The sequence below is a fragment of the Saccopteryx bilineata genome, chromosome 3 (assembly GCF_036850765.1).
Source record: "Saccopteryx bilineata isolate mSacBil1 chromosome 3, mSacBil1_pri_phased_curated, whole genome shotgun sequence".
In the NCBI taxonomy this organism is placed as follows: Eukaryota; Metazoa; Chordata; class Mammalia; order Chiroptera; family Emballonuridae; genus Saccopteryx; species Saccopteryx bilineata.
The window spans coordinates 65,282,750-65,298,251 of NC_089492.1; the positions used below are offsets into that span (position 1 = coordinate 65,282,750).

Sequence of the window (15,502 nt, forward strand, 5' to 3'; positions counted from 1 at the left end):
AAATGGGCAACAAGCACATGAAGAGATTCTCAACATCACTCATCACTAAGAGAATACAAATCAAAGCCACAATAAAATACTACTTCATAGCCATAAGATGGCTACTATCTGAAAAACAGAAAGTAAGTGTTTACAAGGATGTAGAGAAACTGGATCCCCTGTACACTGTTTCTGGGAATGTAAAATAATTCAGCAGCTATTAAAAATGGTATTGTAGTCCCTCAAAAAAATTAAAAATGTAATATGATCCAACAACTCTACTTCTGAGTATATACTTCAATGGGTAATGAATTTCAGTTTTGCAAGATGAAAAGAATTCTGGAGATGGGTTATATGACAGTGTGAATGTGCTGAACATCACTGAACTGCGCACTTAAAAATGGTTAAGAAGAAACATTTTTATGTAATTTATTACAATTAAAAGAAAAAAAAAAAAAAGCCTGACCAGGCGGTGGCGCAGTGGATAGAGCATCGGACTGGGATGCGGAAGACCCAGGTTCGAGACCCCAAGATTGCCAGCTTGAGCGTGGGCTCATCTGGTTTCAGCAAAACTCACCAGCAAGGGGTTACTCGGTCTGCTGCAGCCCCACGGTCAAGGCACATATGAGAAAGCAATCAATGAACAGCTAAGGTGTTGCCACGAAAAACTGATGATTGATGCTTCTCATCTCTCTCCGTACCTGTCTGTCTGTCCCTATCTATCCCTCTCTCTGACTCTCTGTCTCTGTAAAAAAGAAAAAAAAGAAAAAAAAAGACATTATTTTGGTCAAGATGGAGCAAGCACCATTTCTCTCAAGTCTTCCTGCTTACAACTAAAAAGTCCTAGGGCACGTATTACAAGAAACAAACAAGGCCTCTGAAAGGTGAGACCATGGGATCTGAGGAGTAGAGTGGTGAATTTCCCTAGGTTTTCCTTGTGCCTCTTATATATCCTGGAAGTGTGCTGGAAAGGTAGCCAGCTGACAACCACTTAATAGACACAACACCAATCAAAAAGAAGAAAAAAAAAGATCAAGAATGATACTATCATACCAACTCTAGCCAAAGACTAAAGAAAAACTGTACCTGTAGTGAAGTAGGGTAGCTGGACTTATGATCCCATCTCATGGGAGTAAGGCAGGACAAGTGACCCTGAGCTTTCCCCACTAAGGTGATGTCAGTGGAGCTGAATGGGCAGTTAAACTTCCAAACCCATGAGCATCAAAGAGGAAAAATGAAATGGTGTTAGTTAGTAAGCAGACCTCTTTCCCCATAGGGGTAGAGTCTGCAAGGCCCAGCCAAGAGAAACTGAACTCCAACCCCCAACCCAGCAGCAACTAGGCAGTTCAAGTAGGCCCTTTGCTTTTATCTGCCCTGATGATAACAGGACCCAGCAAGGATCTGAATATTCACTCCTGCCTGGACCTGTGTATTATACCTAAACAGAGTGACTATTTGCAAAATGTATATGAAAAATTAAAATATCTCACAACATAAAACCAAAATATCCAGGATACAACTGAAAATAATGCCAGGAAAATCTCAATTTAGTGAGCAAAGATGCCAACTCCAAGCTGACATAGATACAGAATCACCTAACAAGGACTTTAAAGCAGCCATCAAAAAGAGAAAAATACCTCAATGAAACCTGAAACAAATAGTCATCAAAGATCTAAAGACCAAAAGAAAAAATTTTCCATAAGTTTTTTTTTTTGCTTAATCCCTCCTCGCCCAGTCCCTCACCCCAATAGTTGTCAGCCTGCTATCTATGAGTCTGTCTCTATTCTGCTTGTTCATTAGATTTCACATGATTGAAACCATGTCTCTCATCTTTCTCTGATTGACTTATTTCATTTAGAATAATGCCCTTCTGGTCTATCCACGCTCTCGCAAAAATTAAGATTTTCTTTTTTTATAGGCAAGTAGTATTCCATTGTGTAAATGTACCACTGCTTTTTTATCAACTCATCTACTGATGAACATCTGGGATGGTTCCAAAACTTGGCTATTGTATATAATGCTGCAATTATCAAGAGGGCATATATTCTTTCAAATTAGTACTTCAGGTTTCTTCAGATAAATTCCCAGAAGTAGCATCACTGGGTTATAAGGCAGTTCTATTTTTAATTTTTTGAGGTAATTCCACACTACTTTCCACAGGAGCTACACCAATGTGCATTCCCACCAAGTGCAAAAAGTTCCCTTTTTTCCCCATCCTCACCAACACTTGTGACATGTGTGAAGTGATATCTCATTGTGGTTCTAATTTACATTTCTCTGATGACCAGTGACATAGAGCATCTTTTCAATTTCTATTAGCCATCTGTATGTCCTCTTTGAAGAAGTGTCTGGTCAGGTCCTTCACCCAGTTTTTAATTGGATTTTTTTTTTCTTTTGGTGTTGAGTTGTATGAGTTTTTAAAAAAAATAAATACTGGATATTAATTCATGGGACTTATTATTGCTGAGTATCTTCTCCCAATCAGTAGGTTTTGTTTTTATTTTGTTGGTTTCTTTTACTGCCCCAAAACTTTTTAGTCTGATGTAGTTCCATATTAATTTCTCCAATATATCTTGCTCAAGGAGATATATCAGAAAAGAAAACTGCTACAAGAATGTCAAGATTTTACTATGTTTTCTTCTAAAAATTTTATGATTTTGAGTCACACATTTAAGTCTTTAATCCTTTTTGAGCTTATTCTTGTATAAGGTATAAGAAGGTGGTCTAGTTTCATTTTTTGCACATTACCTGTCCAATTTTCACAACACCATTTATTGAATCGACTATACTCCATTGTGTTTTTGCCTCCTCTGGCAAATAGCAATTGCCCATAAAGGCATGGTTTGATTTCTGGGCTCGCTATTGTATTCCACTGATCTTTATGTCTGTCTTGATGCCAATTCCATGCTGTCTTGATTACTATGGCCTTGTACTATAGTTTGATGTCAGGTAGCGTGATTCTCCAACTTTGTTCCTCTTTTTCAAGATGGATCTTGCTATTTGGGGTCTTTTGTGGTTCCATATAATTTTTTTAAATGTTTGTTCTAGTTCTGTGAAATGTGCCATTGGTATCTCATCAGGAATTGTGCTGAATCTATAGCTTGCTTTGAGTAGCATGGATATTTTAATGATGTTAATTCTTCTTGTCCATGAATATGGTACATGCTTCCACTTATTTGTGTCTTCAATTACTTTCTTCAGTCTTTTTTTTTTTACATCTTTGGTTAAATTTATTCCTAGGTGTTTTCTTGTTTACATATATATTTATTTTTCTTAAGTGAGAGCGGGAAGGCAGGGAGACAGACTCTCAAATGCACCTGGACCAGGATCCACCCAGCAAGCCCCCTACCCAGTGATGCTCATCTATCTGGGGCATTGCTCTGTTGCTTGGCAACCAAGTTACTTTAGTGCCTGAGGTGAGGCCATAGAGCCATCCTCAGCACCTGGGACCAACTTGCTCCAACTGAGCCATAGCTGCAGGAGGGGAAGAGAGAGATAAAGAGAAGTGGGGGGGGAGAAGAAGGATAGAGATGCTGATAAGTCGCTTTTCCTGTGTGCCCTGACTGGAAATCAAACCCAGGCCATTCACACACCAGGCTGACGCTCTATCACTGCGCCAAACAGCCAGGCCTCTAATGCAATAGTACATAGGATTGTTCTTATTTTCTCTTCTGATGGTTCATTATTGGTGTATAAAAATGCCACTGATTTGTGGAAATTTATTTTGTATCCTGCTATACTGTACTTAACTCATTTATCATTCCTAGTAGTTTTTGGTGGAATTTTTAGGGTTCTCTATATATAATATCATGTAATCTGCAAATAATGACAGTTTACTTCTCCCTTTCCAATTTGGATGTCTTTTGTTTCTCCTTCTTGTTTGACTGTTGTGGCTATGACTTCCAATACTAGGTTAAACAGAGTGAGGTTAGCAGATCTCCTGTGAGGGGGTGGCTCCAGTCAGGTTCACAGGAAAAGTGGGGGAAATGGCCCCTGTCCCAAAGCCATATAACTTCATCACTGACACCCCAAGTATGTTCAGACCTCTATACTCTAGCCTAGGCAGCTGACTCTCGTAGGGATATAGGGAGCCCCGAGGGTGGGGCTATTCCATCCTCCAGGCTAATGATATATGGAAGGGAGTGCTCCACCCAAGAGGGAAGGCATCTTCAATGTGGGAGAGTGATTCAGCACAAGTATCATGGCAGCTATCTCTTCAGCTCTCTCCCCAAAGCCACAAACCCCCGTCTGTCCTCACCCAACTCTAGTGCACTCTGTCCTCGACCTCACCAGGGCCCAGTGTGAATGGCTGCACAAAAGATTTTGTGAATTGGCCCCTTTAAGAAGGCACCTATGTCTCTAGCAGACTCCTGTCTCATCCTAGAGAACAGAATCCCTGATTTTTACAGCCAGATGTTATGTGGGCACCACTTCCTGGCTCTGGTGCTCTGGCCTAAGGAACCTGGCTTGGGGTTGAGAACAGCACACTTCTCAGAGGGAACCTTTGCAGCTGAGGTTATCTCTATGGAATCTCAGCTGCCAACAGTGGGAGTGGGGCCTGCCCTTTTAACTTTTCTGTCCTTCCTACCAGTCTTCTTAGTTAGAGGACTTCTCTTCAACTAGTCTTCATTTGCTTATTCAGGTTGACTATTCTATATTTTAGCTTAATTCCAGTTTGGTCCTGGGAGGAGGTAACATCCACCTGCTCTGCTGCCATCTTAGATCTTCCAACCTTTATCTTAACAGTGTCTTCCTTTCTACGGAGTCCCTTCTTTTCCTTTTTGTAATTTTTTACTTGTTAACAGTTTTCTGTCTAAGTGTTCAGGTTAGAATGGTTGCATTTAACCAAAAAATGTTCATATTTCAACTCTGCCAATCACAAGCTCTAAACCTCAATTTCTTCATCTGCAAAATGCAGATAATAATAGCACCTAAGCAAATAGGATTTCTTTATGGACTAACTGATATAAGGCCAATAAAGTATTTCATTGGCACAGAACTTGGCAAAATGATAAATTTGTTTTCCCCCCCTCCTACTATTGTCTTAGAAATTAAATAACTTTTATAAAATATATCTGTTCATGTATGCATATATGTGTAGAATAAAGTCTGGACAATTACCTCAAAAAGTTAACAATGTCTCAATGAAATAACACTTCATATTAACCAAGGTGGCTTAAATAAATAAGAGACAATAACAAATGTTGCCTTACAAGGAATTTATGGGAAATCCTGATATACTGCTGGTGGGAATGCAAAATGGTGCAATCACTCTGGAAAACTTAGTATCTCAAAAATTTGAACATAGGCTTGGCTAGGTAGCTCAGCAGGTTAGAGTATCATCCCATTAACATCAAGGTTGAGGGTTCAATCCCATCAGGGCACAAATGGCAATCAGCCAATGAGTGCATAAATGGGTAGAACAACAAATCAATGTTTCTCTTTCCCATCCTCTAAATTCAATAAATAAAAAATTTAAAAATATTTTAACATAAATTTATTGCACGACCCAACAATTCCACTCCTAGGTATCTATACAAAAGAGAATTAAAAAAAATTAGATCCATATAAAGACTTACACACAAATATTCAAAGCATTATTCATTCAGCCCAAATGTAACCAACTGATAAATAAGCAAAATGTGGTACCTCCAACCTATGAAATACTATTTAGCAATAAAAAGTAAAATATTGACACATGAACCTTAAAAACAGTATTCTGAGTGAAAGAAGTCAGACATGAAAGGTCACATATGTATGACTGCACTTATATTAAATGTCCAGAAAAGGCAATCTAGACACAAGAAGTAAATTACTAGATGCCTAGAGCTGGGGTTGGCAACAGGGATTTACTGTAAATGGGCACTAGGGATCTTACTGGGGTGATAGAAATGTTTAAAACTGGATTATGGTGATAGTTGCATAACTCAATGAATTTACTAAAAATTGCTACATTTTAAATGGGCAGATTTTATAGTGTGTAAATTATACCTCAATAAAGTTGGGGTTTTTTTTTGTACTTTTCTGAAGTTGGAAACGGGGAGGCAGTCAGACAGACTCCCGCATGCACCCGACTGGGATCCACCCAGCATGCCCACCAGGGGGCGATGCTCTGTCCATCCAGGGCGTTGCTCTGTTGCAACCAGAGCCATTCTAGCACCTGAGGCAGAGGCCATAAGGCCATCCTCAGTGCCCGGACCAATTTTGATCCAATGGAGCCTTGGGTGAGGGAGGGGAAGAGAGAGACAGAGAGGAAGGAGAGGAGGAAGGGTGGAGAAGCAGATGGGCGCCTCTCCTGTGTGCCCTGGCCGGGAATCGAACCCAAGACTCCTGCACACCAGGCCGACGCTCTACCACTGAGCCAACCGGCCAGGGCTTTAAAGTTGTTTTTTTATAAAGTTAAAAATGGTTATCTCTAGTTAATAGTGTCATGATTGATTTTCTCCGGTTTTTCTTTTCAAATGGTTTGAAAAAATATTTATTTAAAAAATTAAACTGCTAAGTTTATTGGACTTATATATCCTTAAAAGTAAGCAGACTGAGTAATGTTATAGGGACACTCCTCTGAATAAAGTGGTTGGCCTTCATACCTCCTTTGTCAATTTATGTTTTTACTGATCATTTCATTTCTTAGCAAGGTTCTGGATAGATAAGGGTTATTAACAATTAAGTAAAGTCTCATTGCATACTTTTGCAGATTCAATATTGAGAGACAAAAAATAATTGTCCCACATGGAGTTTTCTAAGGATACTGCCAGATGAATTGTGATATGAAGTATTTTAAACACTGTTCCTACAACCTTTCCTAAATGAGAAGATAACACAGGCTATATAGATTAATGCAGTTATAGCAAGTCTAAATTGAAGCAAAACAAAAATATAAAAAATAAACACAAAACTTTGGAATATTTGGACCCATGTCTTGTCTTCAAAGAAGTTTTTCAAGAGATTCATGCACAATAAAAACTCACAAGAACCACTTCTGAGGTTTATGAAACAGAGACCAGCCAAAGTCAGCATTTGATTGTTTAAGCATATACAGGCATACTTGTAGATACTGTAGGTTTGGTTCCAGACCACTACAATGTAAAGTGAGTCACATAAACTTTTTGGTTTCCCAATGCATATAAAATTTATGTTTACACTGTACTGTAGTCTATTAAGTGATCAACAGCATTATATCTAAAAGCACAATGCATATACAATAATTTAAAAATACTGTATTGCTAAAAAATGCTAACTTTCATCTGGCTTTCATCAAGTCATAATCTTTTCAATAACTTGTGTGATGCAGGATTGCCACAAACCTTCAATTAGTAAAAAATGCAGTATTTGCAAAGCACAATAAATCAAAGCCCAATAAAACTGTATCCTCTATAAATGTAAGCTCAAATATATCATATTGGTTTTCTAGGTCTGCCTTAACAAATTACCACAAACTTGATGGCTTAAAACAGAAATCCGCTCTCAGTTCTGGAGGCCAGAAGTCTGAATTCAAGGTATAGAAGGGCCATACAACTTCTAAAGGCTCCAGAAAAGAATCTTTCCTGACTCTTCCTAGCTTCTGGAGATTCCTGGAGTTCCTTGACTTAGGGCAACATAATTAATCTCTGCCTCCATTTTCACATGGCCTTCTTCACTTGTGTGTCTCTATTTATAAGGACACTAGTCTTTGGATTTAGGAAATCCAAAATGAATTTCACCTAGAGATTCTTACTAATTACATCTACAAAGATCCTATCTCAGCAAGGGACGAGGCCAGTTGTGGGCTAATTAAAACTATGTGAAAGGCTTGTTCTCTGAAGGAAAAAAGTAAAACTCAAAAAAAACCCCTGCTAACTCAATTTTGAAATTTTGTCATTCTACAGGGAAAATACCCTATAATGTCATAATCAGAAAATTCTGTCATTGAAAAATTCTAAAATACATGTAAAAAGGTGGATGAAAATAATATATAAACTTATTTCCCAAAGATCATTTCTCTCCTAGTGTCCCTCAACAACACAGTGAATGCCCTCTCTGACAAACCTGTATAGCTCTGGCTACACAAGACTGTTGTCAAACAACCAACCCATCACCAAATCCTGTAGACTCGTTTAAAACATATTACAGTGCAGCCAATCTCCCTCCCACCACCTGCAGCCTAGTCTAAATCTTCTGTGGTCAAAGTAAGCCTTTTAAAATGTAAATCTGCTGTCACTCCCCTGAACAAAATTCTCCAGTGGCTTTCATCACAGATACGATACAATCCGAAGTCACCCTTCTCTCCTACTACTTCTCTTCCCACTCTCCTCCAGCCACACAGGCCTCCTTTCAACCTGGAATGTACCGAGCACATACCCATCTTGCCATTCCCTGTTTATTTCATCCAGGCATCAGAAAGGCTGAATCTTTCTTCTGTCATTTCTCCACTAAAGTGTCACCTCACAGAAAGGCCTTTCCAGACCACCCTATCTAGAGTTGCATCCCCAGTCATTCTCTCTTTACCCTCATGAACTATTTCTTCAAATAATAACACTCTGATCATATATATTTGTTTTCTACTGTAAGCCCCAGTCTAGTAGAAAGTGAGTCCCATGAAAGCATGTTTGGTTCACTGCTATATTCCCAGTGCTGAAGCAGTCTCTGGCACATACTGTTCAGGTCAAGAACTATCTGAAAGAAGAATATACCTAATTGGGAATGGCAGCAACAATTTATTCATGGATTTGCCCTTTTCCAATATCTCCTCCTCCATTCTGTAAAAACAAATACTTTCCCCAATTATTTTCCACTTAAAATACACTTTTATCCTGCTTTGTTTTTTTTTTGTTGTTGTTGTTTTACAGAGACAGAGAGAAAGTCAGAGAGAGGGATAGATAGGGACAGACAGACAGTAATGGTGAGAGATGAGAAGCATCAATCATTAGTTTTTCGTTGCGACACCTTAGTTGTTCATTGATTGCTTTCTCATATGTGCCTTGACTGCCGGCCTTCAGCAGACCGAGTAACCCCTTGCTCAAGCCAGCGACCTTGGGTCCAAGCTGGTGAGCTTTTGCTCAAACCAGATGAGCCCGCGCTCAAACTGGAGACCTCGGGGTTTCAAACCTGGGTCCTTGGCATCCCAGCCCAACGCTCTATCCACTGCGCCACTGCCTGGTCAGGCACTTTTATCCTGCTTTGAAAAACAATTACCAACAGGCATTTCTCTACAAGTTAAACATCACTGGAAGAGACAATCAATTGCCTGCCAATAGAAAGATGGAAAAGAAAGAGCTAGCAAAAATTCCTCTGGTCTTGATGCCACTCTTTCCAGCTGCTCCTTATTTCTGATTTTCTTCTCTTTCCCACACTGTCAACAGTTTTCGCAAAACACGGTACCTCTTTTGGAGAATCCTCTTCTCCGTAGTTAGGGTGATTTTATCTACTTTGCTTTTCTTCCCCTTTAATAGTATCCCACAGTAAATTCCAAGGAACAATGTTTCCTAAGGGTGCTAATAGAATTAACAGACACCAAAATAAATTTAGGAAGACTTCATTAGCAAAACTGAGCAAGTTTCTTTCTTAAAGCACTGTTCAAAATCCTAACTATGTTAATATGTGTTGTAAATCTCCACAATGGAAAGAGTATACACTGTAACTCAAACTTATTTTTTTCAAGTCAAACTTAACAAAATCGTCTTTTCAGTCATTGCATTCACTACATTCTTCTTTCCCAGCTATCTCGGAAATTCCAGCAGCCTGGCTTACTGAAAATACCTTTTACTTTAGATATCAAGAAATGTTTAAAAGACTTGCTAATGGATTTAAATTATAATTAAAATGTTCAAAGTCAGCAGGGTATTATTTGGGAGTAAGTCATTTTTCTGTAAATGGTAGTGTGACAAAAATAAAATTACCAAAAGTAGCATAAAACTGGGGCCACAAGCATTCAAGTAATTTCCCCTCCATCCATATATCCCCCCCTTTTTTTCTTTTTCTTTTCTTTTTTTTTTATATATTTTTCTGAAGCTAGAAATGGGGAGAGACAGTCAGACAGACTCCCGCATGCGCCTGACCGGGATCCACCCGGCACGCCCACCAGGGGGCGACGCTCTGCCCACCAGGGGGCGTCACTCTGCCCGACCAGAGCCACTCTAGCGCCTGGGGCAGAGGTCAAGGAGTCATCCCCAGCGCCCGGGCCATCTTTGCTCCAATGGAGCCTTGGCTGCGGGAGGGGAAGAGAGAGACAGAGAGGAAGGAAAGGGGGGAGGGGTGGAGAAGCAGATGGACGCTTCTCCTGTGTGCCCTGGCCGGGAATCGAACCCAGGACTTCTGCACGCCAGGCCGACGCTCTACCATTGAGCCAACCGGCCAGGGCTCTTTTCTTTTTTTTTAAAGTGAGAGGAGGGGAGGCAGAGACAGACTCCCATATGCACCCCAAACATGATCCACCTGGCAACTCCACTAGGGAACGATGCTCTGCCCATCTGGGGGCCTTGCTCCACTGCAACCAGAGCCATTTTTTAGTGCCTCAGTGCCCAAGGCTAACACACTAATCAAGCTATGGCTGCAGGAGGAGAAGAGAGAGACGCAAGGGGGAGGAGTGGAGAAGCAGATGGGTGCTTCTCCTGTGTTCCCTGACTGGGAATCAAACCCAGGACTTCCACACGCTGGGCCAATGCTCTACCACTGAGCAAACCAGCCAGGACCCATGTATTCCCTCTTTATAACTCCACTAACTAAATTAAGAGTGGGACTGGAGGGGCAGAAGAAAATTAATTCTGTAAATTTTCACCTAAATATTATATTTACATTCTGGGGATGATTATAATTAGAGGTTATACCCTCATATATATTAATAAGAAAACTAAATCAGTAGGATCATTTTAGAATATGATGAACAACAAATTCCCAACCCTGTCTGACACAAAAATTACTTACCTAACAATTCCTCTTTTTTTCCATCATTCTCCCAAACTTCTGCAGGGACTCCATCCTTATCACTGCCCCTGCATGCTTCCCTTACCCCTTTCATTCCTACTGTGTATCAGTGCAGCTTACACCCATGACCTTGTTCATCCTAACATTTGCAGAGTATCTTCATAGATATCTAATGTGAGAAGCAGAAGTTGAACTAGTCATACCCATAACATACCGTTTCCCCGAAAATAAGAAACTAGCTCAATTTTTTTCAAGCTTAGAAATATAAGGCCTCCCCTGAAAATAAGACCTAGCGTGTCTTTAAGAGCCAAAATTAATATAAGACACTCTTATTTTGGGGGAAACAGGGTAAAAGAAACTCCTAAAACTTAGAGGCCTGATTGGAATATGGCCCAACTGCACCCTCCCCATGAGGCAAACAATACTATCATCAAGCCAGATCCCCCAACAATCCTGAATTCTTTGAAACTAAAAATAGCTCTGCTGTTGTCTCATCTGCCAGCAGAAGTCCAGACTATTTTTAAGTCAAGATTCTAGAGAGCAAGAATAGTTCAGGCTAAGCTAGGCCTCAATGCAGAGTTCAGTCAGCATACACTGCAGAGCTGTATGGGGCAGGTACCAAGAGAGGGCAACCTGGAGCTGTTCTTGGACTTTGGGGCTTCTCCCTGTTTGTAACAATGTAGGTGTGAGGGTTTCTCTCCTTTTTTGCTTTTAACCATTCCTTCAAGTCTGACATGTAAGATAATTTGATAAAAGTTTTAAATAATCTGCATACCTATTACAGCTTTTATTATTTTACTTTTTGTGAATATAAAAGTTCCTTTAGTGTACTGAAGAGTGGATTTTGTTTTAGTAAGTAAAATCTCCCCTAATCTAAATAAAATTTCCTAAAAGCTATACATTAACAAAATAGTTTTCTTAAGAATATGCAATAAACTGTAATTTCAGAAGTATTACTTAGAGAAAATCTTTTATAATTGGCCTTTATATTAAAAGATAACTGAATTAATTTTGAATACCAGTGCTCTGAAATCTAATCACATGCCAATAAAATGATTTCAAAACAAGAGGATTAAAGTTTGACATTCTAAATATTTCCTTGTTTACTGACCATCATCACCCTTCAGCTCCACAGTAGGTGCTCAATAAATACTGGGGGTAGGGAGGGGAGATGAACGCAGGCAGGTATATTTGGAAGGATTATGACAATACCCACTTCTGTACTTTCACCACCCAACTCCTACTCACTAAAAACCTCGAGGGCAGGGATGACCAAAGCAGGGCATTCCAGTTTACTTTCCTATCCTAATTAACAGCCACAAAGATTATCAAAAGACCAAGTGGGCCTGGCCCAGGTCCCAATAATGAAAAGGAGAAGTCTATAATATATAGTTTTCAGGGACAAAATATATTTGGGGATACCTTCATATTGCAAAACAGTATATTTTCTGCAAAGATAAAACAGGTTATCCCTATCAATTTATGTTGGGTGATAATGTAGATATGGATGCCTAAAAGGAAAAAAAAAATTCACTAGAGATTAACTACTGCAAGGCTGCTAAATGAGTTTTGTAGGAGGCTAACTGTAACTGTTATGAAATGTGAGAAAAAACCCTTATACATCTCAAGTAAAGAAAGTACTCTGGTTCCTAGCCCCTGCCTGGGTAGTCAAATTTCTCATAAGCTTCTGCCAATTATATGAAAGAAAAAAATACTGGCAAAATATGAAATAGGCAATCCTGGTATAGGCTGCACACACCACTGCCCAGTAGTTCCTCTGTCTAGAAATGGCAAGAATCAAACTATCAGCCCTCTAAAGATGCCAATCAAGAGTGGTAGAAATAGTTACTACATAACTTAATAGAGCAGTGGCCCTGTATTCATGGTGCATGATAGAGAATATAAATTTATAATCATTAAGTTCAATACCCTAATTTTACAAAGAAGGAAGTTAAGGACCAGGGATTTGACTATTCTACAAAACATCACTGGTATAACCCAAGGTCCCAGATTCTACTTCTAGTAAACTCTTTATTTAAACACACTTATCTTAGCAATTTGGAGAGGAAGAAAAAATATATATATACACACACATACAAGACATTCCATTTCTTCACTGTGACACAATTAAGTACATTAAAAATATTTTAACATGAAAAATCTGGTCTCAAAAAATCAAATTTTAATTTGAATCTCAAGTGCTTTAACCTGCAAGTTATTCACAAACCTATATATAATGATTCTTTTTAAAATTCTAAAAATCACTCCTGCCCTCATCATACCCCAATAATTATTCCTTTCAAGACCTAGTATAAATTCAACTTTTGCCAATGTCTTGTAAATTTTGTACATCTTCTCATACAGCTCATTTTTCCTTAGATGCAAGAATAACAAAAAGGTGAACTGATCAATGAGAAGCCAAAAAACTAAAGTCCACTATACTACGAATTCAAAAAAAATATTAATGAAATTTCTTTGGTAATGTTTTCCAAGCACCACTTTAAAGTATCTAAAGGAGGTGGCAGTACAGCTTACAATACCAAATTAAAAAGCTATTTAGTTAATAAGTATAAAGCAAAGTTGTTTTTAAACTGCCTTGACCCTTTAATTTTGCGCATTTAAGTTACTCTGGATTTCTTCGCCATCAAGAACGCTTTTATTCCAAAGCCCATTTAACAAGCTTCATTTTCTCGTCAATTTGATCTAGTCTATTTCCAGTGCTATGAAATAAAGCAGAAGCATTAGAAAGTCATCTTTGTGTTAAACGTCCTAGAGTCTCTCCTCAAACGATTTCGTCTTTGATGGATGCAACAGATTTGTGTGTCCCCCTCCCCCCGTGACAAATCTTCATCTGCCTGTCCTTGCTCTAAATATTGTTTGGATTTACCCTGCTATGGGCTTCATTACACCAGAGCTCATCCGTCTGAACCATAAATCACAATTCAAGCCCGAGAGCAGCTGCCAGAGTCTAGACATGTGGTTGGTGGGTGTCATTGTCTTTTTCGTTTTCCCCATTCCAAACCTTCCCTTTTTTGTCATTAAAGCCAGCTTACCTAAACGTCCTTTATTTCGCCGCCCTCACATCGCCGCCACCCCCCACCCCTTAACCTCTGGTCTTGTTCTTCCAGGTCAACCCAGTCAAATACAACATTACTCTGTTTTTCCTGTGGTGGAGGCGGAGAAATGTCAGAACCGGGTGCACCTCTCGCAAGCCCCTTCTCAAGACTGTCAACAAGGGAACAACTTCAGCCTAGCTCCCCAAAGTACCACGTCTAACAACAAAGTTACTGATATTTCCGTGCCCAGTCTTGACAAACTGAGCTCCACCTGAATTTCCAGGCTAATAAACAACTCATCTTCCGCTTCATCACAAAGGGCGATATCCTGGCCGCACCGCGCGGTCCACCCACGGAACCCTCTCAGACTCCCCGGCGGTGCCGAGCCCCACCGCGTTCTGAGTCCGCACGCTGCCCTCCCTCCTCCGCCCTGCCCCACAGGCGGCCGAGTTGCTGTCAACTCCAGCCGGCGGCAGAGAGGGCTGCGGGGCTCCCTGAGGTGGGAGCCCCGGACCAGGGGAGCCCCCGGGGCGCCCGCCCCAACCCCAGGCCTCCCCCCCCGCTCACCTAACGCCACCTCGCATGCTTTGCGCAGCTGGGAGTGATGCGCCTTCTTCACTTCCTTGTCAGCCAAAATCTTCTCCAGGGCCCGCGTCAGGAACATGTTCTTCGTCTTCTTCCCCTCATACATGGACGCGGAGGAGGAGGCTGCGGCTCGTCCGACCCGCGGCTCCCAGCGGCTGGACGGGAGGAGGGAGGAGGAGAAGAGAAAGGCGAGGGGGTGGAGGTGGCTGAGAGGAGGCGTGGAGGGCAGCGGCGGGAGCAGGAAGGGGCGGGCGGACCAGCTGCGCTGCCCGCAGGGGCCAGGCGGTCTCTGCTGCCCCCCGAGAGGCCGCCCCTGGAGGGCCGCGCCGGCGGGACCTCCCTGTTTCCCGGCCCAGGGGTCGCTTCCCAACCACTCCTCTCACTCGCCCCTCCGGCCCGGGGGTGACGAGGAGCCCAGCTCGGGCAGCCCTCGGTCAGGAGCCAACGAGCGGGACGGCGGGGGCTCAGAGGGCCGACGAGAGCAAGGCTGTCCTGGTTACTGTGGGGATGAGCGCCCGCCGTGATCGTGGACCGGCCTCCATCACCGCCGACCTGCCCCGGCCGCCATGTTGGAAGGAAACGACGCGTCACGCAGCGGCCAAACGGCTGCAGAAGAGGAAGCGGCTGCGGTGGCAAGCGTTGCCTGCCCAGAGCGGCCAGCGCTGGGAGGCAGAGGGCGGAGGGCTGCGCGGGAGGAGCGCCGGAGCGCTACGGCGGCCTGGCTGGGCCTCGCCGCCTCCCGCGTTCTCCTGCAGGGCGGCGTGGGGTGGGTGTGGCGCGCCGCGGGCGTTCTGCAGCGGCGGTGCACCGGGCGCTTTGAGCCCCTTGAGGTGGGACTGAAGGCCCCGGGGACCCCTGCTCTCACCGGTGAGCAAGACTCCCGGCTACACTGCATCCACTTCTCCGACTTTCCGGAGATCCCGCTCGTGGGAGCGCAGCTTCCTCCGCTCCAGGGGTCGCAGAAACACCCGCATGGCCCA

At 42.0% G+C, this 15,502-nt stretch overlaps 1 protein-coding gene across 1 annotated transcript in view; it reads right to left on the reverse strand.

Moving 5' to 3' along the window:
• ARFGEF1 (ADP ribosylation factor guanine nucleotide exchange factor 1) overlaps positions 1–15,179 on the reverse strand; it is a 141,368-nt gene extending 126,189 nt beyond the window's left edge. Inside the window, exon 1 of the mRNA XM_066266270.1 lies at positions 14,505–15,179. Coding sequence (XP_066122367.1) covers positions 14,505–14,628 — 124 coding nt within the window. The 5' untranslated portion in view covers positions 14,629–15,179. The remainder of the gene's footprint in view (positions 1–14,504) is intronic.
• Positions 15,180–15,502: the final 323 nt, after the last annotated feature.